Source organism: Agelaius tricolor, unplaced genomic scaffold, assembly GCF_023055355.1.
Source record: "Agelaius tricolor isolate 1412-34295 unplaced genomic scaffold, bAgeTri1.0.p SCAF_30, whole genome shotgun sequence".
Classification (NCBI taxonomy): Eukaryota; Metazoa; Chordata; class Aves; order Passeriformes; family Icteridae; genus Agelaius; species Agelaius tricolor.
The window spans coordinates 3428163-3454503 of record NW_027269290.1 but is presented as its reverse complement, the minus strand read 5'-3'; the positions used below and the strand labels follow the sequence as shown (position 1 = coordinate 3454503).

At 55.4% G+C, this 26341-nt stretch overlaps 2 protein-coding genes across 6 annotated transcripts; both read right to left on the bottom strand.

Moving 5' to 3' along the window:
- Positions 1-395: 395 nt before the first annotated feature.
- On the bottom strand, positions 396-21308 carry RAB44 (RAB44, member RAS oncogene family). 4 transcript variants are annotated; one of them, XM_071449937.1, is made up of 17 exons: positions 18353-21306; positions 16708-16976; positions 16499-16613; positions 16084-16255; positions 15709-15852; positions 15303-15393; positions 15102-15197; positions 14292-14479; positions 13483-13531; positions 13102-13196; positions 11498-12627; positions 5840-6400; positions 5257-5338; positions 4645-4759; positions 3149-3250; positions 2267-2343; positions 396-1824 (listed from the first exon to the last, which is right to left on the bottom strand). In XM_071449937.1, exons 2-17 carry the CDS (start codon positions 16909-16911, stop codon positions 1737-1739), a joined length of 3309 nt encoding a protein of 1102 aa, XP_071306038.1. In that variant the 5' UTR covers positions 16912-16976; positions 18353-21306; the 3' UTR covers positions 396-1736. The 4 variants fall into 4 exon arrangements, with proteins under 4 accessions (XP_071306038.1, XP_071306039.1, XP_071306036.1 ...); XM_071449938.1 differs by having other exon boundaries at positions 12233-12627; positions 18353-21305; XM_071449935.1 differs by having other exon boundaries at positions 5840-12627.
- Positions 21309-21386: 78 nt separating this feature from the next.
- CDKN1A (cyclin dependent kinase inhibitor 1A) lies at positions 21387-26301 on the bottom strand. 2 transcript variants are annotated; one of them, XM_071449940.1, is made up of 3 exons: positions 26208-26301; positions 23324-23731; positions 21387-22601 (listed from the first exon to the last, which is right to left on the bottom strand). In XM_071449940.1, exons 2-3 carry the CDS (start codon positions 23721-23723, stop codon positions 22552-22554), a joined length of 450 nt encoding a protein of 149 aa, XP_071306041.1. In that variant the 5' UTR covers positions 23724-23731; positions 26208-26301; the 3' UTR covers positions 21387-22551. The 2 variants fall into 2 exon arrangements, with proteins under 2 accessions (XP_071306041.1, XP_071306040.1); XM_071449939.1 differs by lacking the exon at positions 26208-26301 and having other exon boundaries at positions 23324-25744.
- Positions 26302-26341: the final 40 nt, after the last annotated feature.

The window sequence follows — 26341 nt, the reverse complement described above, 5'->3', positions numbered from 1 at the left end:
TCCTGCTGCCACTCGGCCAAGCAGTACCTTCCATGTGCAATCCCAGCATATTTAGGCAAAATAAAAGCTGATCTGATGGGTGGCTTTACATGGGGAAGTGTTACAGAGCCAGCAGAAAGTTTTCGGCTCGATCAGACTGAAATGATGCTTCTCTTATTATGGATCAAATTTGCAAAGTACATTTGGATTTATATTATTTTTAAGTAAAAGAAGAAATAGTGAAGAAGGTCCCAAACAATAAGAAAAAGCAATTCCAGATATCCCAAATACCAAACCCCACAGGCACAGCTCTGAGCTGAGCCACATAAATCCTTCCTGAGGAGCTGCTCCATCACTAAAAATATTGTATAAAGAAATACACTAAAGAGGGATGGACAGGGAATGGGAGCATTAAATATATTGCATTAAGAAAATAAAGTCTTTTAATGATGGGGCCAAAGGAAAATTACTTGAGGTAGGCTGGGGGGAGACACAGAGGATGGAGACTTAGGGTACAGAGGTACTGAAGTGATAAATTGTGGTGTGCAGGAGAAATAAATCATCCCTAAAAGACCCCAAAATTCCAGAGTCGCTACAAAGTTGGACTCTGTCAGGTGAAGCTGATATATATAAAATATATATAATTATATATGAAAATATATAGTGTTGCTAGAAGCCCAACTCCTGCTTTCACTTTATTTTTCAAAGGCACAAACTGGCTCCTATTATGCTTTGCTATTATGCACATATAAATAATAATGGCAAAAAAAGCAAACCCAACTAGGCAGAATTATTTCTGAAAACTCTGCACATAAGCACAGTCTTTAAACACACCTGTTGAACTGCTGGGAATTTACATGGAGCATATAAAATAATAAAATATAGCACTTGTATTCTTATTTATTTAGACTGTAAGTCTTTTTTTTCTGCAAAAACATCGTTCAATTAAGCTGTAAAAAGAGAAAAAAAACCCTTGAAATTGTGACATGTGCTTATTTAGATTTTTCTGGATTTAAAACCAATTCAGCACTTCACAAAGAGCAGAAGGGCAGGATGCAGCAGCTCATTCTTCTCTGCCCAGCCTGAAATTTGTTGCAATAATCCAGAATTCTGCTCTGGGGACAACACAATGAAAGAAACCTCCTGCAAGCATTTATCTTCTTCTTATCCTGGACGTGCTCTTGGGGGTTTTGAATTTATTTTGAGCAAAATATTCAGTAGTTTCTGTCAAGCCCCATCACTGCTCACTGGCAGGATAAACCACAGAAGGGAAAAATCAGCTTTACCTTGTGTCATTGGAGAGTTTTAAGTGCATTTAGAATATATTGAATATCTCATTGTTCCTGATCAAATCCAATCAGATTGCAAAGCCTGAGGAGAAGTCCCCACAGCCCAGAGCACCAACAGCACTAAACCTCCTTGGTTTATACATTTGGATGGCTTCAGGTTTTCTTTTCTTCTCTCCCAAGGCTTGGGTTTTCTCCCTGCTGCTTCCAGTATCATTGCAGCATCTCAGACCCAGCTGGGCTCCTTTTCTGCCTCTTTTCCTAGCCTGTTTTTGGTCTCCCAGAGGAAGTGGTAAAGTTCCCTGAGAAGTATTTTGGAGGGCTGGGGGAATGGCAGGGGGTCCCCCACAGCAGTTTTTGCTCTCAGCATCCAAGGAAGACACACAGGAAAAGAGAAGGTGTCCAAGGATTATTTTTATGCTTTTCTGGCTGTTGGTGCAGTTTCAGATCAGTGTGTGGGGTGTCTCTCCATCACCAGCAGCAGCCCTTTTTCTTCTGGGGTGCCTTTGGTACCTCTTCTGCCTTGTTTTTCAATTCATCCTCACGAACTTTGAGCAACCTGAGAGAAAAGCAAGCAAATTAGCTGTGTATTTCCCACATATTTTGTATTTCTGTGCTGTTTGTTTTGATGAACCTTGGTACAAGAGGCTCAGCACAGCTGAAAGGAGTCAGGATCCTTCCAGTTCCATGTGATCCTAGAGCTGTGGATGCTGCTAAAAATTCCAACCTAAATCAAATCACAGACAGAACATGTTTCAGTCAAGCCAGGGAGAAATCAGCAGCATCCCCAAGAGGGTTTAATTCACCTCCTTGCAATGCTGGGTGTTCAGGAGACAAGTTAGTGCTAAATTCTCATCCCAACATGAACTACCCTGATTTTTCCCTGACATTTGGGCATGGAGTCTCTGGTGATGGTGACATCCAGTATTTGGAGTTAAAAAAGCAGAGGGGAAGCCCATTAAATCGAGGACAGGTGGAAAAAATCCAAGCACTTGGCTCACCTGGTGAAGCTGACCATGGACTCGAAGACGTTGTGGCCTGAGGCAGCGCTGCACTCATAAAACATGAGCTGGTGCTCCTGGAAGACACAAACCCCCAGTAGAAATGTAATGTTCTTGCACTGGAATAGTTTAATGTGGGAATAAATAGCCATGGGACAGTCCCAGCCAAGGGGAAACAGGAGGGAATCAAGGAAACAAATAACTCAGTAACTTATTTACTGGAACACGAGGGTGAAATCCAGATTTTCTGGTTGCTACAACACCAGCTTTGAACACCAAGGAAAAGGATGACTGTGCAGACAGAAGAATTTGGTCATGGGAGCAAACACAGAGAGAGGCATAACTAGATGTTCCCAACTCTTTTTTTGCTCCCTCTCAGTTTGGTAGAATAAGCATCTATCCCTGATCTCCATTAGCAAAACTGCTCCATGGATTCTGGCCCAAATCCCACAAGGCAGTAAAGGTGAGATTCTTCTCATTCTCCTAATCTAATTTTTATTAGCCATCTATATGTGAAGAGATTAATCAAATTTGATCATTTCAGTGTCTTTAAACCAGGATAGTGCTCAGTGGGTTTACTATTTTTATGATGCTGGGAAGACACTCAACACTTCACAGCAAAGATAAGCAGAGCTGAAAATCTTTTAATTCACAAATCCAGTTCCATAAACCAATTTACTGGGATGGTGCTGAGGCAAAATTGAAGTGACAAAGGGAAAGCAAGGCAGGGAAGGGTGAGAGATGGATTCAGAGAACATTTTGTCAACCACTGATGCATGAGGGGTAAATTAAGGGCTTTCCCCTTTCTCCAGCTCTTGGGGTTGATGGTGTTGATCCTTAGGTGTCCCTGCCTCGCTTGGCTGGCTGTGCTTCACCACCCACCTTGGCCAGGCATTCTCCCTCCTTTGTAGGGACCTGTCTCTGGGCAGCACAGTCGGTTTTGTTCCCAAGAAGCAGAACAGCAACTCCATCCTCTGCTCCTTCCTGAGTGAGAAAGTAGGGAAGATCAGAACAGCTTCAAAATCGTCCTTGAATCCCGGCTGGCCACACTTTCTACACAAATCCTGGAACACCATGACTGACACCCACGGATTTGGGCTAATAACAAAACTTTAAATAATTGAATAATTTCAACAGCATTTAAGATTTATTTTTTTTTCTCCTTAAATCATCTGCCTATGTCAATTAACATGACAGAGCACTGGATGAGTTACACTTGTAATGAATTCACTTTGTTCTCAACGGCAGCAGTCTTTGAAGGTGCTCTAGGTGGGATTTACAGGCACCAAGTGAGGCAATATCCTATTTTGTTTCAGCATTTTTAAACACTGGTTTTATGTCAACTGTAAATCTCTGAAAAGAAGTTTTTAATAGGCCTTGAATAACCTCTCATTCCCTAGGACTCAAAGTGGACTGTTCTTGATGTAAAAGCAACATTTTCCATTCCTTTGCACTAGTTTTTAATTGTTTAAGAGTTTATCATTACCCTACTGGTTCTATCAACAAATTACCCTGGGAAACACTGCCAGCATGTGAGAATCACTTGTATCTGCCTTAAATCCTCCAGGAAAAAAATTATTTTATAATGAAAGTGTGAAAAATGCGTATTTCATGATTGGCTTTTCGCAAATATTAAAATAAATATTATATGTGTTGTGTTAGAAAGTTATGCTGTGTTAATTCTCTTAAGTAGTGTGTTAAATATCGTTTTAGGTTACAACATCATGTTAAAATAGAAACTGTGCTATGTAGGATACGTTTTTTTCCTAAAGAAAGGACTCACAGTGAGATAGCAGCCACAGGACACCTGAATCTTTCAGAGAAAGAGAATTTATTGCTCCATTATCAGGAGAAACTAAATTCTTCCTGCCTTGCTAGGACAGGACGACACCATCAGGATTAAGAGGAGGAAGCTGACGATGACCAGACAGAATCCTGTGTTTGAATGGAATTTATGCATCATGGATGAGGTGTATGAATATGCAACAGGCCATTGCTTTTAAGGGTTAATCGTGGGTCCTTTTTTGGGCTTATGCTGCCCAGAAAGAGGTACCTAGAGGTCCATAACTCTTTGTTTCTATTGTCTCATATTGTCCTAATTCAAATCGTCCAAATTATTATTACTCTAATTGTATTGCTATTTTTATAATCATTTTATTACCATTAAACTTTTAAAATTTTAAAACCAAGTGATTGACATTTTTTCCACACTATCAACAAATCACCCCGGGAAACACTGCCAGCGTGTGAAAATCGTTTGTATCTGCGTTAAATCCTCCACAAAAAAAAAATTATTTTATAATGAAAGCAATGCAGAATACCCTTTCCAAAGGGCTTGGCCACTCCTGTCAGTCCCAAGAGCTTTTCACCGCCCCCACCTGGATGCAGCTGAGCCAGTAGCGCACGTCGGAGAAGGAGTACTCGGAGGTGATGTCGTACATCAGCACCACCCCGTCCGCCTTCCGGAAAAACTGCTTGGTCATGCTGCGGTACCTGCGGGCATTTGGGATGATCACCAGCACGGTCTGAGGAGGTTCTGCCTACGTGTGATGTGAAATCCTAGCGGGAAAGGTGGGAACGCACGTCTACAAAACAGGCAGCCCCCACATTTGGCTCTTGTCCTGATGGCAGGGGCCATAGGAACAGCCTGAGCGCCAGTTTTATCTTAATTACTTCCTTTATTATGCTTTATCAGATCACATACTGTACAGAGTCCCTCCTTGAGCAATCTCACCTTTGCTTAGCAAAGCAAAGGATATCAATTGCCCCTAAACTACAGGGGAAAAAATCCCAGTTTGTGTCCTTAAGCAGCACCAGCACCTTAGCAAAGCAAAGGATATCAATTGCCCCTAAACTACAGGGGAAAAAAATCCCAGTTTGTGTCCTTAAGCAGCAGCAGCACCTTAGCAAAGCAAAGGATAGCAATTGCCCCTAAACTACAGGGGAAAAAAAATCCCAGTTTGTGTCCTTAAGCAGCACCAGCACCTCACCTTTCCTGACCAGCTGAGTCCCACAGGCGCAGAGCAAAGCGCTTGTTATCCACAACGAGGTTTTTGATCTGGTAATCCAGTCCTGGAAAACACAAAAGAAAATATTTTGATACTGTATTTTGAGTTCTGCCCTGTGACAGAAGATGGATGGAGAAGAAACATGGTGCAGGGTGGTCTGAGGCTGCAGCTCCAGGGGTTGGTCCCAGGTGAGCCTCTGGCTTTGAGATGTTTAATCACTGGATTTTGGGAAGGTCTGTCATCTCATCATCTCATTTATTCATCATCTCATGATGAATAAAACCAGGATGGTGAGGAAAGGAGAATGGAGCTGAAAGGCAAAGCAGAGAGGAGGGCACTGGGCCACTGCTGCTAGGAAGGACAAGGAGAAGCAGCATTTCCTGCCCATGAGCACCCAGGCGTGGGGACTTGGTGGTTCTGCTTGGCCCCTGGGGACTGCTCGTACACCACGCTTGGTGTGAGCTGTAACAGGCGTGTGGGGACCACCAGCAGCCTGTGGGGTGGAGGAAAGGGAACTGCAGCTGTGATCTAAGGGAGTTCTTGGAGGGGGCTGGAGGAGACCTACCCACAGTGGCCGTGAGGTGAGGGTTGAAGGTGTCGGCGTGCAAACGGTACAGGAACGACGTTTTGCCCACGTGGGAGTCCCCCACAAACAGCACGTTGTACAGGTGGTCTGGGTCCAGGGCAGCTTTAGGACAACCCTGTGGGGCAGCTCCTGCCCCAGCTGCAGTCACAGCCCCTGGCTCTCCTGAGCTGGGCTCACCTTCCTGGCTCATTTTCTCACCAAACTCTTGCATCTTCTCTCTTTGACCAACACTGATGTCTTTGCTCTGTTCTCCCAAGAGCTGCCTTTGCCCCAGTGAGTTTTCTCTGAGGACCACCCCCAGCTGATCATTCCCAGCATCTCCTGGTTGCACTGCCTTGTGCAGTGGTGATGCTGGTGGCACCTCTTGCTTGGGATGCTCAGCAGGTCCAGCAGCCGTGTGCTCCGGTTCCCTCGTGGGTGGTGTCTCCCCCTCTGGCTGTTGGGTCACCTTGTGAAGCCTCCCCTCATGCCCCTGTGCTGAAACCTGCTCCTGAGGCTCCCTTTGGGCTGCCTGTCCCGGAGCACAAAGCCGCCACACATCTGGAATGAGAACATCCTCCTGCATCATCGTTTCCAGCTTTAGGGGGCTGAGTTGTGACAGCGCCTCGGAGACCAGGGAGGCCAACTCAGCATCATCATGGCCCTGGTTTAGTCCTAGACCCTGAGTTTTCACTCCATTCCTCACCCCTGCCTCCAGCCTCTCTCCCTGTGCCACTTCCAGACCATGAGCTCCATCCAGAGGCTTCCCCTCTGCAGGAGCCCTCTCTCCCTGCAGTAATTCCTGTGCCTCCAGAATCTGCCCCTCAGGAGCAATGCATGCTCCCAGTTTTGCCTCCAGACCAGGGCCCTCTGCAGCAGTGGCAGCCTCAGCTGGAGGGGGCACATCTGCAGCAGCAGCTCCTTCCCATGGCTTTGCAGTGGGAGATGTCCCCAGAACTGCCTCCAAGCCTAGAGTCAGGCTCTGCTCCCCTTCCCACAACCCAGCTACACCCAGAGGTGTCAGATCTGCCTCTGTGCTCCCTCCTGAGCCTGGTTTGGGCATCTGCTGGTCTGAGAACAGCTGCACACCAGAATCAGTGCTCTGGGCCTCCAGTGTGTGCAGCCTTCCAGCCTCCTCCTGTGGCTGTGCACCAGGCCCCTCTCCCTGCTGGTCTCCTGCTTCTTCTGGAGCAAGCACAGACTCCTGTGGCAGCCCATTCTCACCTGGTACTTCTGCCCCACCCTCCTCTTCCTCCTCATTTTGAAGGGCTCCTCTCCCCTCCACCCATGGAGCCCCTGAGCTGAGACCCTCTGAGAGCTGCAGAATTGCCTGAGCATCCTCTGCCTCCCCTTCCACCCCTTCCACTAACTCTGCTTTATCCTCCTGATCCAGGGGATGCACATCTGGATCCACACTCCCTCCCTGCTCTGTCCCTGAGGATCCAGCCTCATTCCAGACCTGCAGATTTGCCTCTGTGCTCCCTCCTGGTGTCACTCTGAGCTCATCCCCCTCTGCCATCAGCTGCACATTGGCACCACTGCTCTGCTCCTCAGTAGTGTCCAGGCTTTCAGCCTCTTCCTCTGCTTGCATGTCTTCATCAGCCTCCCCTCCCTGCCTGACCCCTGATCCCTGCAGATCAAGCTCAGGCTCGTGTGACAGCCCATGCTCACCCTGTCCTTGTGCCCCATCCTCCTCCTCCTCCAGCTGAGCAGCTCTTTCACCCTCCCCTCCCCATGGAGCCCCTGGGCTGGGACCCTCATGGAACACCATATCTGCCTGGGCATCCTCTGCCTTCCTTTCCAAAAACTCTGCTTTATCCCGCTGATCCAGGGGATGCACCTCTGGATCCACACTCCCTCCCTGCTCTGTCCCTGAGGATCCAGCCTCATTCCAGACCTGCAGATTTGCCTCTGTGCTCCCTCCTGGTGTCACTCTGAGCTCATCCCCCTCTGCCATCAGCTGCACATTGGCACCACTGCTCTGCTCCTCAGTAGTGTCCAGGCTTTCAGCCTCTTCCTCTGCTTGCATGTCTTCATCAGCCTCCCCTCCCTGCCTGACCCCTGATCCCTGCAGATCAAGCTCAGGCTCGTGTGACAGCCCATGCTCACCCTGTCCTTGTGCCCCATCCTCCTCCTCCAGCTGAGCAGCTCTTTCACCCTCCCCTCCCCATGGAGCCCCTGGGCTGGGACCCTCATGGAACACCATATCTGCCTGGGCATCCTCTGCCTTCCTTTCCAAAAACTCTGCTTTATCCTCCTGATCCAGGTGCTGCACCTCTGGATCCACATTCCTTCCCTGCTCTGTCCCTGAGGATCCAGACATGAGCTGCAGATTTGCCTCTGTGCTTCCTCCTTGGGTCACTCTGAGCTCATCCCCCTCTGCCATCAGCAGCACATTGGCACCACTGCTCTGCTCCTCAGTAGTGCCCAGGCTTTCAGCCTCTTCCTCTGCTTGCATGTCTTCACCAGCCCCTTCACCATGTTCAGCTCCTGATCTGTCCATATCAAGCTCAGGCTCGTGTGGCAGCTCATCCTCACCCCGTCCTTGTGCCCCATCCTCCTCCTCCTCCAGCTGAGCAGCTCTTTCAGCCTCCCCTCCCCATGGAGCCCCTGGGCTGGGACCCTCATGGAACACCATATCTGCCTGGGCATCCTCTGCCTTCCTTTCCAAAACCTCTTCTTTATCCCCCTGATCCAGGGGATGCACCTCTGGATCCACGCTCCCTCCCTGCTCTGTCCCTGAGGATCCAGCCTCATTCCAGACCTGCAGATCTGTCTCTGTGCTCCCTCCTGGGCTCACTCTGAGCTCATCCCCCTCTGCCATCAGCTGCACAATGGCACCACTGCTCTTGTCCTCAGTAGTGCCCAGGCTTTCAGCCTCTTCCTCTGCTTGCATGTCTTCACCAGCCCCCTCTCTTTGCCTGACCCCTGATCTGTCCATATCAAGCTCAGGCTCGTGTGGCAGCTCATCCTCACCCTGTCCTTGTGCCCCATCCTCCTCCTCCAGCTGAGCAGCTTTTTCACCCTCTCCTCCCTGTGGGCCTTCTGGGCTGGGACCCTCATGGAACACCATATCTGTCTGGGCATCCTCTGCCTCCCCTTCCACCAACTCTTCTTTACCCTCCTGATGCAGGGACTGCACATCTGGAGCCACATTCCCTCCCTGTTCTGTCCCTGAGCATCCAGCCTCACCCAAGGGCTGCAGATCTGTCTCTGTGCTCCCTCCTTGGGTCAGTCTGAGCCCATCTCCCTCTGCCATCAGCTGCACAATGGCACCACTGCTCTGCTCTTCCACTGTGTCCAAGCTTTCAGCCTCCTCCACTGGCTGCACACCTCCATCTGTCCCCCTTCTCTGGCTGATGGTCACTGCAGATGGGTCAGGCACCAGCTCCTGCATCTGCCCACGGACACCCTGTCCCTGTGCCCCATCCCCAGCCCCATCCCTGGGCTGCACAGCTGCACAGAACTCCCCTCCACGGGGAGTTTCAGGGCTGGCAGTCACACACAGCTGAGTGTCTGTCCCGGACTCCTCTGCCTCCCTTTCCACTACCTCTGCTTTATCCCCCTGATCCAGGGACTGCACATCTGGAGCCACATTCCCTCCCTGCTCTGCCCCCATGGAGTCAGTCTGGATTAAGGGCTGCAGATCTGCCCCTGTGCTTTTTCCTGAGGCTGATTTGAGCTCATCTCCCTCTGCCATCAGCAGCACATTGGCACCACTGCCCTGCTCCTCAGTAGTGTCCAGGCTTTCAGCCTCTTGCTGTGCTTGCATGTCTTCACCAGCCCCTTCACCATGCTCAGCTCCTGATCCCTGCAGATCAAGCTCAGGCTCGTGTGACAGCCCATGCTCACCCTGTCCTTGTGCCCCATCCTCCTCCTCCTCCAGCTGAGCAGCTCTTTCACCCTGACCTCTCCATGGGCTTCCTGGGCTGGGACCCTCATGGAACACCATATCTGCCTGGACATCCTCTGCCTCCCCTTCCACCAACTCTTCTTTACCCTCCTGATGCAGAGGCTGCACCTCTGGATCCAATTTCCCTCCCTGCTCTGTCCCTGAGGATCCAGCCTCACCCAAGGGCTGCAGATTTGTCTCTGTGCTCCCTTCTCGGGTCACTCTGAGCTCATCCCCCTCTGCCATCAGCTGCACATTGGCACCACTGCCCTGCTCCTCAGTAGTGTCCAGGCTTTCAGCCTCTTCCTGAGCTTGCATGTCTTCATCAGCCTCCCCTCCCTGCCTGACCCCTGATCTGTCCATATCAAGCTCAGGCTCGTGTGGCAGCTCATCCTCACCCTGTCCTTGTGCCCCATCCTCCTCCTCCTCCAGCTGAGCAGCTTTTTCAGCCTCTCCTCCCTGTGGGCCTTCTGGGCTGGGATCCTCATGGAACACCATATCTGTCTGGGCATCCTCTGCCTCCCCTTCCACCAACTCTTCTTTACCCTCCTGATGCAGAGGCTGCACATCTGGATCCACACTCCCTCCCTGCTCTGTCCCTGAGGATCCAGACATGAGCTGCAGATTTGCCTCTGTGCTCCCTCCTGGTGTCACCCTGAGCTCATCCCCCTCTGCCATCAGCTGCACATTGGCACCACTGCTCTGCTCCTCAGTAGTGTCCAGGCTTTCAGCCTCTTCCTCTGCTTGCATGTCTTCACCAGCCCCTTCACCATGCTCAGCTACTGATCCCTGCAGATCAAGCTCAGGCTCCTGTGGCAGCTCATCCTCACCCCGTCCTTGTGCCCCATCCTCCTCCTCCTCCAGCTGAGCAGCTCTTTCACCTTCCCCTCCCCATGGAGCCCCTGGGCTGGGACCCTCATGGAACACCATATCTGCCTGGGCATCCTCTGCCTTCCTTTCCAAAACCTCTGCTTTATCCCCCTGATGCAGAGGCTGCACCTCTGGATCCACATTCCCTCCCTGCTCTGTCCCTGAGGATCCAGCCTCACCCAAGGGCTGCAGATTTGTCTCTGTGCTCCCTCCTTGGGTCAGTCTGAGCTCATCCCCCTCTGCCATCAGCTGCACATTGGCACCACTGCCCTGCTCCTCAGCAGTGCCCAGGCTTTCAGCATTCTCCTTTAGCTCTGGCCCTGCACCAGCCCCGTCCCCCTGACCCAAACTCACCCCAGTGGGATGAGGCACTGGCCCATGTGGCAGCCCCTGCTCACCCTGTCCTTGTGCCCCATCCTCTTCCTCATTCTCTGGGAGCTGAACAGCTCTTTCCCCCTTCCCTTCCTGGGGGTTTTCTGGGCTGGGACCCCCAGAGAGCTGCAGATCTGCCTCCACCAGTGCCTGAGACGTACCTGGGAACAGCCCACACCAGTCTGGGCTGCCCACAGGTGTTTCTGCAGGGGAAGGACCCTCCCTGTGCACTGCAGCAGCCCCTGTTTCTTCTCCCAGCCCTACCTCTGGTTTTTCCTTCTCCAGCTGCACACCTGGATCCACACCCCCTCCCTGCTGTGTCCCTGGGGATCCAGCCTCACTCCAGCCCTGCAGATCTGCCTCCACCTCTGCCAGCAGCTCCATGTTGGTGCTGCTGGGGGCCTCCATCAGTTCCACATCTGTTCCCCCTCCTCCCTGCCCGTGGGTGGGTGGCAGAGCCACTGCCAGTGGCTCCAGAGCACCCACACTCCCTCTCCACCCTGCACCTCCCCTGGCACACTCACCCTGCAGCTGCTGCTCTGCCTCCCTGGGCTCTGCTTCCTCCACCTCCTCTTCCTCGTCCCTGGCTCTGCTGCTCCCTGCACGCTCAGCTGGGGCTGGCAGTGCCTCCAGCACTTTGGAGTCCGTGGTCTCTCCCTGGGGCTGCACCTCCATCCTGGCACGCTCCTCATCCAGCACTCCTGGGCCTGGAGCCACTGGCACCTCAGGGACACCACCCCCACGGGCTGCTCCCACTTGTGCCTCACCCCAGGATGGGGGCTGTGGCTCCAGGTGCTCTCCCAGCTCAGTTTCCAGTTTCCCTGGGAGCCCCAGGGTGGGGTCAGCCCGTTCCTGCAGCTCTGTGCCCAGGGCCTGCACCTCCAGTGTCCTCCCTGGCTGCTGCTCATCCATGGCAAGGCACTGTCCCACTGCTACACCTTCCTGCCCAGCCTCAGGTGGCCCCAGACCTGCCTCCAAATCTTCTCTCTGGCTTATCTCCACTTCCTCAACTTCTCCCAGGAGCTGTGGTTCTGCCCAAGCCGTTGTTTCCTGCAGCCACCCTGCTCCTTCCACCTCCGTCAGGACCTGCTCTGCTGCCTCCATGCTCTCTCCCAGATGCTCAGCCACGTTCAGCACCATCTCCTCCACACCAGCACCCTTTCCTTGCAGGAATAACATCCTCTGTGCCTCCTCTGGGCTCTCTCCCTGCTCTGCCCCTGGCTCCTGAGCCGTGCAGTGCCCGGCTCCTGCGGACGCACCAGCCTGTGTCACATCCAGAGCACGAAGCTCAGCTGTGCCTGCTCCCTCCTGCAGGTCTCCTTCCAGCAGCTCACGATGGATGTGGCCAGGGAGGGTCTCCTGCAGAACCCCAGGGGTTGTTTCATGGGCTGTGGCTGCCTCTGTCCCCGTGTGGGGCTCAGCATTGTCCCAGGGGTGACAGGCAGTGTCTGCCAGGGCAGGGGGTGCACCCAGTGCCTGTGCCTTCAGATGTTTGCTCAGAGCTGCTATTGCATCATTCATCTCTCTTAGCAAAGAGCTTTGGTCAGAGACACCTTCCTCTTTCAAAGGTTCTGGGAAGGGGTCCTCTTCTGCAGAGCTTGCTTTCTGTGGGGCTCCTGAAAGGTTTGTTTCTGCTGGCAGCATTTCCCAAACCCTGGAAAGGGCAGAAAAGGGGGGCAATGAACCAGCTCCCAGGTCAGGCTCCAGCTCCCTCCCATCCCCAGTCAGTCCCAGAGGGTTTCTGATCTACAGCCTCACCCCATTCCTCTCCAAACCTGATTTTATTTCCCCCCATTGCACTTGGAGTTCACACAGGCAGCAATGGGGGCAGGGGAAAGGGGATGCACACACAGGCAGCCAGACCCAGGGCTGCATCCTGGCCTCTTCCCAGTACCCATATTGACATTATCAGACAGGAAAAGACAATTCTCAGCCAGGTACAGCCAGTTCCTGAGCCAAGGGAGTGATGAGCTGGGATAAGAGGTGTGAGCTCTGTGGTGAGAGATGAGTGGGTGGGAGAGGAGCGCTACAAGGACAAAATCTCATTGTTTGCCTGGGGAGGGTGGAGGGAGGGCCTGGGGCTCAGCCCCAGCTCTCAGACCCCAGGGGCACACAGGGGACCCCTTACACTTGGTGGGGGCTCTTGGCTTTGCCCTCGCTGCTCTGGGATCCCAGCCTGATCCGCATCTCGGAGCGGAACTTCTCGCTCTTCCCAGGACTCAGCTGCAGGAAACAGGGTGGGAGGAGGAGAGAAAAATACACTTGGTGAGGGAGAATATCCACCTGAAACGATGTGCAAGTATCCACCTGTACCCCCCAAAATCTTGGAGGTACAAGAAGTAAGGTGCTGCAACCCCCTCCCTTCCCAAACATCTGCACCAGCCCCGTTTGAGAGAGATTTTAGGGGAGGCAGTGCTGCAGGTGCTCCCTGTGCTTTTGAGCTCCTCAGCAGTCCCAAACAGAACAGCACAAGGCCCTGGACCTGTCCCCACACACCCAGCTGAAGTACCTGGGGGGACATTGGCACCACGATGGGTAACTCTGCCACCACTCTGTCCCTGCAAACACAGAGCACAAGGGTCAAAACAGGAACTCCAGCCCCTTCACCACATCCACCCCAGCACCAGGGCTGTCAGGGCAGTGATAGGGCAGGTCAACAAAACCCACAGTCCTTGGATCAGTCCTGTTGAGCCCTCCTGGGTGAAGGACACCTGTCACAGACATCTTTTATGAAAAATCCTTTCCTTAGGATTTTTCCTCCTGAGAAGCTGAGAGGCCTCAGGAACAAAATGTAACCAATGGTTATCTGCTGCTGTGGGATGCAACAGGTACATCTGGGATTGGCCCATGTTAGATGTTTCTAATTAATGGCCAATCACAGCCCAGCTGGCTCGGACAGAGAGCTGAGCCACAAACCTTTGTTATCATTCTTTCCTATTCTATTCTTAGCCAGCCTTCTAAAGAAATCTTTTCTTCTATTCTTTTAGTATAGTTTTAATATAATATATATCATAAAATAATAAATCAAGCCTTCTGAAACATGGAGTCAGATCCTCATCTCTTCCCTCATCCAAAACCCACTGTGAACACGGTCACAGACACCCACATCTCTCTGGCACTGCCCTCCAGGCACACATTCATGGTGCTGATAGTCCTGCTTTCTCCTCTGATGCTTTGCACACCAAGCCACAATTAACCTGCACCATGGGCAGCACTGGAGCACCGTGATGCCTGAGGCCCATCCAACTCATTCCCCATCCAGGAGGAAATGATGTCTGTGGGGAACACAGAGTGACACACGGTCACTCAGCCACTCACCTGGGCTCCCCCATGTGCTCCCAAGCCACTGTGGCCCTCATGGTCCTCAGGTGGCCCTGGGTGTGCTGCAGCTGCTGGTGCAGGTGCTGCAGGTGCTGCTGCAGGGCCTGGTTGCTCTCCTGCAGCTGCTGGTTCTCCGTGCTGGTCGCTTGCTGGGAGCTCTGGAGGCTGCGGCAGCGCCGCTCCAGCTGGGGGATGGCAACCAGGACACTCAGAGCCAAAAATCCCCACGCAAAATAATTCACAACCACCTCCTCTAGAACAGGGCTGAATTTCACACCACCCCTCCAAGGATGTAGGGGGAGATACAGAATGGGTAAATGAAGGTGGTATAGAATGCAATCTTATCCACTAAAGAGTTGCAGCTGAACCAATTACTAAAGATTAGGAGCAGGCCTGATGTTAACAGGCCACAGCTGTAGCCAATCAGAAGAGTGTTATTAAAGAGTGGATTGGTGGGATCTGGAGTCAGTTGGCTGCTGTCAGGACCAGGAAGAGGCAGTGCCTAGAGGAGCTGCCTATGAGAACCATCAAGGCAGTACAAAACTCCAGCACTATGGAACCCTTGCAATGTAATGACAATAGAACCCTTGCACTATAATGACAACACGAGGATGGTGGATGGGAAACTCAACTTGTGTCCTCAGGGGATGGAGGGGAGGGCAGGGATGGGGTGTAGCGGGTCCTGTGTGACAGCCTGCAGCCAGGGGTGGTGGGGACACCCCAGAACAGGCTGTGCAGCAGCATGGGGTTGTTACAGCACAGCCCAGAGACCCCTGGCTCACAGAGGGGGGGTTGGGGGCAGCCCACCTCCATCTGCGCTGTGACCAAGCGCTGCACCTCCCTCTCGCTGGCATCCAGCGCTCGCTGCAGCTCCTCGCCCTGCTGGCGGCTCCGGGCCGTGCTCTGGGTGGCACAAGGACGCTGGCACCCTCGGACCCACCGGCAGCTGCCCAGCGGGTCCGGGGTGCTGGGTCCCCAGGGCAGGGACAGGAGGAGCTGGGCACGCACCTGCTGCTGCAGCCGCAGCTGCTCCTGCTGGATCTGCTGCTCCAGGGCCTCGCAGAGCTGCTGCACGTCCTTGTCGTGCTCGGCCACACGCCTGTGGTGACAGCAGGGCCGGGCAGGGGGGTGAGAGCCGCTCCAGGACCCCACAGTGCCCTCGGAGCCTCGGGATGCCGGGCTGGGTTTGCCCGAGGGTGTCCCCCAGCACGGATGTGTCCGGCAGTCCGTCCGGCCCTTTCGCCATCGCTTCCGTGACTGTAGAGGGAGCCCGACCCCAAACATTGGCAGAACCTCTGCTCCGGCCGCTGGTGGGGATGCTGAAGGCATCCAGGTTTCTCCACACGGCTGGGGTGGCCCTCCAGGGCCCCATCCCTCCTGTCCCATCCCTGTGCACTATCCTGGGGTCACTCACCTGTTCAGAGTCAGCTCCAGAGCCTCCTTCTCCCTCCTGGCTTCTTGGATGCGCTGCCTCATCTTGGCCAGGAATCCCTCCAGGTTGTCCAGCAGCTGGGGCTCGTCCTGCCGGAGCTTCACCCAGAGCTGCCAGATCTCCTGTCTGCAGGGACAGGGGTGTTGTGGGGTGAGCATCCCCCCAGAACCCCCAAAGCCAGGCCAGCTGAGTCACTGAACTCACACTTTTTGAAGTGTGTGAGCTCTGGGGTTGCTGTGACCCCGCTCCTGTGCTCAGGCCCAAGGCACCTCCGTGCCATTTCTGAGCTCCCTGCCCCAAGCTTTCCCCCTCTATCCATCCTGCAGGACACCCACGGGTGCCAAGCAGGGCACTCACTCTTCAGAGGGGTTGTCTGTGCCCAGCTGCTCTATGAAGGCTCTGAAGTGCCTGCTCTCCTCGCTGTCCCCCTGTTCCAGCACTGGGCTGGGCAGCACCAGCCTCACCCTCCGCGACGCCGTCTTCCTCCTCCGGTGCTCCCTGGCAGCATTTTGGGAGCTCAGGAACTGCCCTGCTGACAGATATCCCAAATCCTCAGTGCCCAGCAGGGCAACAGCAAAGCCCAACACCAACATTTCCCTCTCCACGGCTTCAACAAAGCGGTTCAGCACAGCAGGACCCTGCTCCTGGTGAGCCAAGGGCTGAGAGCTGGTCATGGGGATGATTCATCCTGTGCCACACAGCAAAGGCAGCACCTCACATCCCCCAGGAGAGCCCTGGGACCGTGTCCAGGACCAGCCCAGGCTGCACTTACGGAGCCCGGCCGTGAACTCCTCTGTGCCCAAGCGCCCGGTGCCAGCAGCATCCAGCCCATCAAACACCAGCTCCAGCTCCTCCCTGCTGCACGGCAAACCTTCCTCCTGCAGCTTCTAAAACCAAAGCAAACCAGGGTAAAACCCACCTGTCACAGCATCTGCAGTGACCATGGCAGTGCTGGAGCCCAGGGCACAGCCCCATCCTCACCTGCACATCCGAGCGGGTGACGACTCCTGCCTGCTCCGTGTGCCTGGTGCTGAGCAGCTGCTGCGCCCTCTGCACTATCTCAGATGCCCATGGTGGCTCCTCACTGGGGCTGGGTGCTGGTGCCTGCCCAGGGCCCTCCTGCAGCTGCTTGCGCCGGCTGGAGCCCAAGCGCCGGCCCTTGGTGCCCGCCCGGCGCTCGGACATGGCCTGGCCTGGCCTGGCGGGGACACTCGGGCAGCCCTGCCCTCACTGGGCACCTTTGCTCCAGCCTGGTGGGAGACAGCAGAGAGGCACCAAGCTGGAAGTTCATTTTGCTGCTGTCAAGGGCCCAAACCTCGATTGCTGAGGAGAGTTTGGCAACAGGAAGGGAAGGGAAGGCCTTATCTCTGATTGCACGGCACGGATGGAGCCTGGATCTGCAGCAGCAACAGCTGCTCCTGCCAGCCCTCCCAGGGGCTCCCAGCCTGCTGAACACTCCTGCCACCAGCCAAGCACCCATCCCAAATCTCCCCAAACCTTTCCCATGGAAATCTCTTCCCTGGCTGTGGAGGATGCACAGAGCACAAGGGTAAGCCAGGAGGTGACACAGCAAGGAAGTGACACCAGGAAAGGACCAGCCAAGGTGATGCTGGAGGTCTGAGCAACACGTGCTGGTCCCACCTGCCTTCTCAGAGCTCAGCAGCACCTTTTAAAGTCCTCCCCCAGTTTTCACAGCTGTGAGTCACCTCCGGGCAGAGCGCAGGAGCCCTTGGCCGGTTTCCACCACGCTGCTGCTCGCCCAGGCTCTTGGGGCCTGAGCTGGGGGCCCCAGTGCCCTGTCCCCAGCCTGGGTGGGTGGCCCTGTCACCAAGAGCCACCATGCCATCCCCTAGGGGGGCTGTTCTTTGTGTGGCAAAGCTGAAACTGTGAGGGAAGGAAACCGTGGGGAGCGGTGACGCAGAGCCGGGGCCACGCTGGGTCTGGCTGAGCCCAGCTCTCCCCTCCCAGCCTGGGGGGACAGCAGCTCCTCCAGCCCTCTGCCCCCTCCCTTTGCCATGAGAAACAGGTCCTGCTGAATCCCAGTGTGCATCAGAAATGGGAACAGAGCCCAAAACCAGCCCCAAACCCTTAAAACAAGAAGAGGGTCTTGTGGAGTTGCTGGAGTCCCACAGGACCAGAAACAGCCTTGTGGTGGTCCCAGCCTCTAAGACAGCAGAAGCAGGAGCTCTGGGGGGCAGGGGGGTTGTTCAAGGCATGGAGAAGCCCCTGGTTCCTGTTCCAGCTCCAGGGCAAGTGAGCTAAGCCCACAGCATGATGGAGGTGCTGAACGAGCAGGGGGAAGGGATGGGATGGGATGGGATGGGATGGGATGGGATGGGATGGGATGGGATGGGATGGGATGGGATGGGATGGGATGGGATGGGAATTGTGGCCCCCACCCAGCCAAGCAGGGCCCCCATGGCATCCCCAGCTCCCAGTGTTCTGCCTCCCTCCACAGCACCCTGCAGTGCTCCCAGCCCTCAGAAAGGAGCCCCAGCCACAGCCCCTCACAGGCAGCAGGAAAAAAACCCCTTGGATCACAACAGCAAGAAAAAACCCCTTATTTCCCTCACTTTTCTCTTCCTGAAGGTGATGTCCAAGCCAGCCCCCGAGCAGCAGGACTTACCCTGCCCACGAAGGACGCTCAGAGTGGGGCACAGGGGCTCCCCAGCTCAGAGGGACGGAGCTGCCTCTGCTCTCATCTCTCTTTCTCAAGGCACCTTCCGTTCTGGGTGACACCAACTGCCGGTGCTCACACATTTCCTGTTTGCTGCCTTGCAAGGGGGGTGTGGGAAGGAGCCATCCAGAGGGTCACAGTGTCCCCAGAGTGCCCAGGTCCCAAGGCAGCTCTGCAAAGGCACTGCCAGTGCCATCAGGAAGGGCAGAAAAGTCTCCATCCTTTCCTGGTTTGCCATGTCTGGGGCTGGAGGGGGTTTGGAGTGGGGGGAAGAACAGCAGACAAAGAAAAAATGTTATTTTAAGACTCCAAATAACCCAAAATATAAGATTATCTACAGCCTCCAGATTATAACATCCTACCAAAGACAGAACAACCTGAAAATCCCTCCTGTGGAGGCTCTTTGCCCCCAGAATTTGAAGATGTCCCTCCTGTGCTGTTCTCTGATGGTTTTTTTAAGGCTCCTGCCTGAATTATAAACGTGGCTTTAAACCCACTGTCTGGTCATGGGCTGCAGCCACTCTTCCTCATGAGGGACAGGGGAGTCAGATGGACCAGAGGCATTTTTCCTGCTCTTTAGCTGCAAAACATGAAGAGAACACAGGCAGGAGGAAACTCTGTCATCTCTAGGGCATAACTCAAACAAACATCCCCTGGCCCACAGCAGAGCCCAGGGCAGGAGCTGTGGGCTGGGAGCTGATGCCTGTCTTGGTTTGGAAAGCCAGGAGTCTGCTGAGGAAGGCAGGAGCCTCCCCTGAAATGGAGAATGTAAACCCTCCCCACCCCTGTGAATTGCTGTAAATTTTAAATTAAGGGGCTCTCAGGCAAAAATATGGGAGCAGGAAATAACAGTTCTTTAATAGGGAAGAAAAAAATAAAAGGATAAAATAAACAATGCAGTAAACCAAACCAACACTGCCAGAGTCAGAGCCCAGCCTGACACCCTGTGGGTCAGGGTGCTGGCAGCAGAACCATTGGAATTGTGGCTCAGCCCTCCTGCAGTGCCAGGGCTGGTTCTGCTGGAGCAGGGATCCTGGAGAAAGGTGCAGTCTCTGCCTCTGAAGATCCAGTGGCAGAGGCAGCTGCTGTTCCTCTGGGCAATCCAGTGCAGAAGCCGTGCTGGTGTTCCAGAATCTCCAGATTATATCCAGGTATGAATGCTTGGCTGGTGTTCCAGAATCTCCAGATTATATCCAGGCAGGAATGCTTGGCTCCTCCCTCTGGGCTCACATCTCCCAATGGGATGCTGTAGTTCTTATCAGCCATGCAGTGACATTCAATGGCTGTTATCAGCAGTGTCCCCTCTCTGGAGGGAGGAGTGATTGTGGTCACTCAAAGAGAGAGACAAGGCAAACTGCCCTCTTGACAAAAGATAATCTGCCATACAGATGGTAATAGAGAACATCTTGCCTTGCAATCTGGAACAATGCCCCAGCTCTCTCTGCCCACCTAAACAGGTGAAATCCCTCTGGGAACCAGCCACACCCTGCTCATTTGCTGTCTAACCTAAGGGAGCAGCAGCCAGCTCAGGTCCATCTGCTCCATCAGGGCCAGATTAAGCTCAGCTGGTTCTTCTCCACACTCTGGGCAAAGCTGCTGCTGCTGCTCACCCCAAACTGAAGCATCCCCTTGGTCAGGCTGTGCCCTCACCCTCCAACCCTCTGCAATGTTTGCTGCTGCACAGAAAGGCTGGGTTTTGGCTTTCCCCAAGGATTTGAGGAGAAAATTTTCCTTTTTGAAGGGAAAACCCTAAATATCCCTGGGATAGCTTGATTTGTGCCCTCTGCCCAGCAAGGCTCTGGCATCGTGCATCCAGTGGATCAGCAATGGTCACCACAGCCCAGGGGGGAGGGCACAATCCAACCCCAATGAGACCCCCAATGAAAGGGGATTGATGTGGACAAGGGAAGGGAAGCACCTGAACCTCCCCCTGTGAGGGTTTGACCCTCAGCATCCCTGCTCTGTGCTAAGGCTGGGCTGGGAGCAGCAGACACAGCCTGGGCTGGAAGTGGGAGGTTTCCATCCTTTCCCCAGCTGCCATCACTGCTTTGTGTCCCAAAGCTGGGGGGACACAGTCCTGGGGTGTCCTGGGGACTCAGAGCTCAACCCTGCAGAGTCCAACCTGGCTGTCCCCAAAGCCACAAACACAGACAAGGGGGGTTCACTGATTTATTTCTCATTTCCTTCATTGCTCCTGCTCCTGGTAAGCAGGAGGTGACAGCAGAGGGGAGCTCCTGGCAGCAGCCAGGGGGGTTTGGAAGGACTGACGTAAGGGGAAAGATTACAGGGGCTAAATCTGTAGGGGTTGACTCAGCAGCAGCTCAAAGGCTGAGTGCGTGTCAAGGGTCTGCGAGGATGTCACCCCTCACTCCAGGGACAGGCAGAGGCTTTAGGGACCCTCAGCTGAGCAATGACACGAGGTTGTCATTGCCATCAGCTTTCTTTTCATCTGGGCATTTCTCACATTAACCAGAACCTGAGTCTGCATCCAAGCCTTGCCCAGTCCTCCAAGGACTGAGACATCCCTGACGCCCCTGGGATCTCAGTGCCACCCAGAAAATGCACATTTCCAGCAGCAGTGCCAGCACATGCTCTTGTGTCCCCATCCCACAGCGTGGGTCACCCTTGTGGGCCCCCAGCACCCTTTAAAGGCACAGGGAGGGGAGCAGCTTGCCCATGGCTAATGGCCACAGGCTGAGGGGCAGGGGGGAGTCACAGTGGGGCAGGGGAATGATGGGGGCAACAGAGGAGCCACAGGGAGCCCCCAGGGACACCCCACACTGCTGGGGACATGGTGGCAGCACCAGACCACGGTCCCCAGGGAATGGGGTCAAGCACAGAGGTTGGGGCAAGGCTTGATTCCTCTCAGCCCTGGCAAAGGCAGATCCCAGCTCAGGGCTGCACCCCCAGAGGGATCCCCAGCCCCTGGAACACCCCCCTCCCTCAGCCAGGCCCTGCTCTCATCACCCACATTAACCCAGAATGCCTTTGCACAGCTGTTTATTCAGAGTTAACACTTACAGACAAAGAGGTCTTTCCCCACATAACTTCATAGCATTATTTTAAATATAAATAAACATTTAGTGCTGGGAGCTTGGAAGCTTCACCCACAGCAAAGTGCATGGTGGTGCAAGGTGGGAGATCAACCCTGTCCCTTTTCTTCCTGGGACCATCTTGCACCAGTTTCCAGAGTCCAAATCCAGCAGAGCAGCAGATGAACTCCATGAAAGTGCCAAGATCCGACAGTGTTGAGTCCCTCAGGGACTCATCCTTCAGTGCTGGAACTGAGCAGCCTCTGCTCCAGGCCATCCTTGGTCCCAGAGCAGAGCCAGGTGAGGGTCCTCTCCTGGCCAGCCCCAAAGGAGAAAGAGTCCAGGAAAACAAGCTACAATTCCTTATTTCAGCATCATCCATGCTGCTGAGAAGAACTTCTTCCTAGAGGAGCCCAGCAGAGCCAGAGCAGGGGCTCCCCAGCCTGGTCAGTGTCGGGGCAGGCAGGGGCATGGGGGCAAGCAGTACCTCTCAACAAGCCAACAGCAAGGAGAGAAAATGGGATTTGGGGCCAGCAGAGTGCAGGGGATCCCAAAGCCTCCCGGGGGCACTGTTGGTCCCCCATGGCTGCTCCCAGGGAAGGTTTGTCCCGGGAACAGCTTCCTCTGCCCAGAGCCGTGGGAAGGAGCAGCCTCCACATCTCTCTGCTCCCACACACGGACAAGTGCTCAGTCCATCCTGCTGGGACAGAGGGCACCCCTGTGCCGGCAGCAGGGCTGTCCCGGGGCTCTACAACCCACACCAGTGACATTTCTTAAAGATATCTGGTGCCACCAGGTGGCTGGGACACAAGTGTCCCCCGGGACCAGCCCCTAGGCAGGGGACAGACCACGGCAGGACAGCAGGACAGCACAAGGACGGTGCCTGGACCCACAGGCACAGGATGCTTTTCTGCAGGCAGGGCAGTGCCTTCATCCCACCAGGTCCATTTCAGTCCTCCTTCAGCCCCACCGTGGGGCTCCTCCTCTACATTGCACACAGTGGAGGTCCCTCAGGACCCCAGAGCAACTCATAAATAGGAAACTACAGATCTACATTGCTACACGGAGCTCAGGGTGGGGAGCCACGCTCCTGGTGGCAGCGGCTGCCCCAGCGCGTCACGGCCGGGGCCGGGCAGGGACAATCCTCCTCTTGGCACTGTAGAAGTCTGGAAGGAAGAAGGAAAGGGTTGGAAAGTGGCTCCAGCCCGCTGGGAACAGCAGGGCAGGAAGAGGGAGGTGTCCCCAGGGAGGCACCCCAAGCCCAGGCCAGGTGGGTTTCACCCTAAAGCCCCTGTGCAAAGCTGCTGGAGAGCAGAGCTGTAAATCTGCATCATCTCTGCTGTTTGTCTCATCTGCAGTTCTACTTCAGGCCCTGACCATGGAGCACAGGAAGAAATTTTTCACTGTGAGGGAGGTGAGACACTGGCACAGGTTACCCAGGGAGGTTCTGGATGCTCCAACCCTGGAAGTGTTCAAAGCCAGGTTGGATGAAGGCCTTGAGCAACCTGGGCTAGTGGGAGGTGCTCCTGCCCATGGACCTTGAAGGTCTTTAAGGTCCATTCCAACCCATTAATATTCAGCGATTCTAGGATTGGGTCAGGCCATTGGAACTGAAGGTGATGAACTTGGGGGCATCTTCAGCTACAAAACCCACAGGCCCAATGTCAGTCCCTGCACAAACCCCAGCAGCCAAGAGGCACCCAGCTGGGGGCCTTTTTCCCTCTGGAAGATGGGCTCTGCTTCCCTAGGAGACATCCAGGGAGGGTGGGACCCCTCCCCACGCCCAAGAGCCAGCAGGGCTCTGGCACCCAAGTCCCCTCTGTCTGTCCCTGCCATGACATCAATGCCACCAAGCCCCCAAGGAGTGACACCAACCCCCAGTGCTCACCTTTGATTGTGGTCTGCCCACGTTTCTGCAGGGAACCAGCCCTGCAAACCTTCGAGCTCTGCTGAGCCTCCTCGGGGCAAATCCTGCCAACACGCTCCTTGGGGGGGACCCTGGTGGCCAGGGAGCTCCTGCTGTCGCTGCTGATGACAGCCCTGACCAGGCTGTGAACCTGTTGGGGTGGCTGCTCAGCCACCAGCATCCTCTCCCACTTGAAGGGCCCTTCCAGGGGAGTCTCTGTCTCAAAGTTGAAGTTCCAGCGCTGCTGAGCTTCTTCCAGCTGTTGTTTCATCTGGTCCTCAAAGTCCTGCTGGAGCTGCTCGTGGTCCACAGGGCCAAAGAGGTTCCTGCAGGCTTTGGTGCTGCAGGGGCTCTGCCCAGCCCTGCTCTGGGACAGCGGCATCGTGGCGGCTGCGGGGAAAGCAGAGCGAGTTATGGGGCTGGGGTGACAGCAGCAAACACAGGGGAGCGCTGGCCACCAGGGCAAAGCAAGGCAGCCAAGGTGGGACAAGCTGGGCTGGGTCTGCACTGAGGCAGCCCAGAGGGGACTGACACATCTGGAGTCTGACTTTGGAGATTTTAGCAAAGGCTTGAGCATGGCTGAGGTCAGACACAGCCCAGCGCGAGACAGGAGGGTGGGGAAGGTGCAGATGTCAACGTTCCCTACTCCCCCTGCAGCAGGCAAAGCCCTGCCAGGTCAGAGCATCCAGCACCTCACTGCTCCACCCACGACAGCCCTGGGGGTGCCAGCCTCAGAGCCACAGCAGATGATGCTCCCCCAGTCCCCAGACACTGCCCAACCTGCTCATCCCCACCTCCATGCAGGCAAGGGCAAGTTAGCACATGGGCAAGTGAAGCAACAGGATGTTTTTCTGGCCAGTTTCTTCATCTCAAGAACTCAGACCCAGTGGTAAGGAAACCTTCAAGCAGCTGCAAGAACGTGCCACAAGCTTGACCACTTTGTTAACCACCCTCCTTATCTGCAAGGAGCTGTTGGGTAACCAGAAACAAGACCTTGTTTGTTTTTTTTCAAATCGGTGCCGAAAGCCTTGACCTTCCCAGAAAGTGACAAAGCCTTTCCATCCGAGCAGAGCTTCCCCTGACACACATGTGGGGATAATGGGCCCCTCATTACACCCCACTTATGAGGAAGCTGGACATAGAATCAGAATTGTTAAGGTTGGAAAACACCTACAAGATCATCGAGTCCAGCTGATAAGAGGCAGCACTGCTCTGGGATTTGAGTTTTCAGAGCTAAGGCTTGCCCCTGCTGCAACAGCCACACTCACTGAATCAGCTTAAAAAAGGAAGATTCATAGCTCCAATTTCCCACCTAATCTGGGACTCTCAAAGCCAGGCCACAAAAGATCCTCCCCGTCCCCAAATTTCCCCAAGAAATGAGTTCTCAGCCTCCTCCAGGGAAAATTTCTCCCCAAACTCAGCACCTGCAGCCCCTCTGGATTGCCCGTGCCACATTGTCTTCCCCACATTCCACCCCTGAAGTGTGCAAGAAACAACTGAATGTGGCACTCAGGGCTCTGGTCCAGCTGACAGGGCGAGGGTCGGTCAGATTTTTGGACTCGAGGATCTTGGAGATCTTTTCCAACCCTAATGATTCAATGATCCTATTGCCAGGCATGTCACCAGCTCAGTGTGCCAGTGGGGAGCTGGGGAGTGCCCAGCCCGGGGCTGGGGGGCCACATTCAGCCCCCGTGGGCACCCCCGTGGGCACCCCGTGCTCAGACCCAGCACCCCGAGTAAAAATAGAAATCCAGCTTCCTATCTCCGGGCAGTGTGAGCACACAGACAGGGGTGACCTCACTGCCAGGCAAGTCCCAGCATGTCCAGGCAAGCCCGGGCAGGTGGTGGGAGGGGGACACGTTCGTCAGCCTGGCCAGACACCCCCGGCCCTCCCCGCCTGCGTCACGAGCCGATGTCCCCATTCCCAGGTCGCCGACGCCACTCAGGTGCCACCCTGGAGCCTCAAGATAACAGCCTGGCCCTGACTCATGGCTGCAGATTGCCAAAGCCACCAACGAGGGAGGGACCGCGACGGGCGCCGGGTCATCGTCCCCTCCCGTGGGGCTGGAGCCGCTTCCAGCGACCTCTGCCCAGCCGGAGCTCCGAGGCTCCCGGCACCGAGGGAACCCCAAGGTTCGGGCGAGGAAGCGGCAGGTGCACGGCCCCGTTAAAACCTCTGCCAGCCGAGCTGGGTGATGAGAGCAGCCCTGGGGGGGGACACGCAGCGGGGCTCCACAGACACCTGCGACAGCCAGGACCAGTCCCACCAGTTTGGGCAAGGCTGGGCGAGCAGGAGGGGCTGGGGGCATCCGCATCCGGGAGTGGCTGAAGCGCTGATCCCACGCAGAGAACGCTCGGTTCGTGTCACCGATGGGTCCGGGGGGCTGGCACGGGGGTGGCACCGCGCCCGCACCGTGCCCTGCACCGCACCCTGCACAGCACCCCTACAACACCGCACCCTGCACAGCACCGCGCACCGCACCCTGAACAGCACCGGGCACCGCACCCCTACAACACCGCACCCTGCACAGCACCGCGCACCGCACCCCGCACCGCCGCCACCGGGGGGCGAGCGTGACCCAGCCCGGGGGCTCCGCATCCCCCAGGGGGCTCCGGGGGCTCCGCACCGCCGGCCCCGGGCACCGCCGGCCCCAGCAGCACCCGCTACCCCCGGGCACCGTCGGCCCCGGCCCCGCTCTCTGCCAGCGCTGGGCACACGGCCCCAGGCGGAGCCGCCCCCGCTACGGCGTTTCCCCCATTCCAGGCACCGGCGCTCCCCGGGGGCACCGGCGCTCGCCCTCCCTCCCCGGGCAGCGCAGGAGCGGAGCCGCTCGGCCCGGCCGTGCCCAGCCCTGCCCGCACTCACCGCCGGCTCCGCGCGTCTGCCCCAGCCCAGCCCGTCCCCGCCTTTATAGTGCAGGGCGGGGAGGAGCCGCGCCCGGCGTCGCCCGGGATTTCCCTCCCGCCCCGCCCCGGACCGGCCCCGTTCTGCGTGTGCAT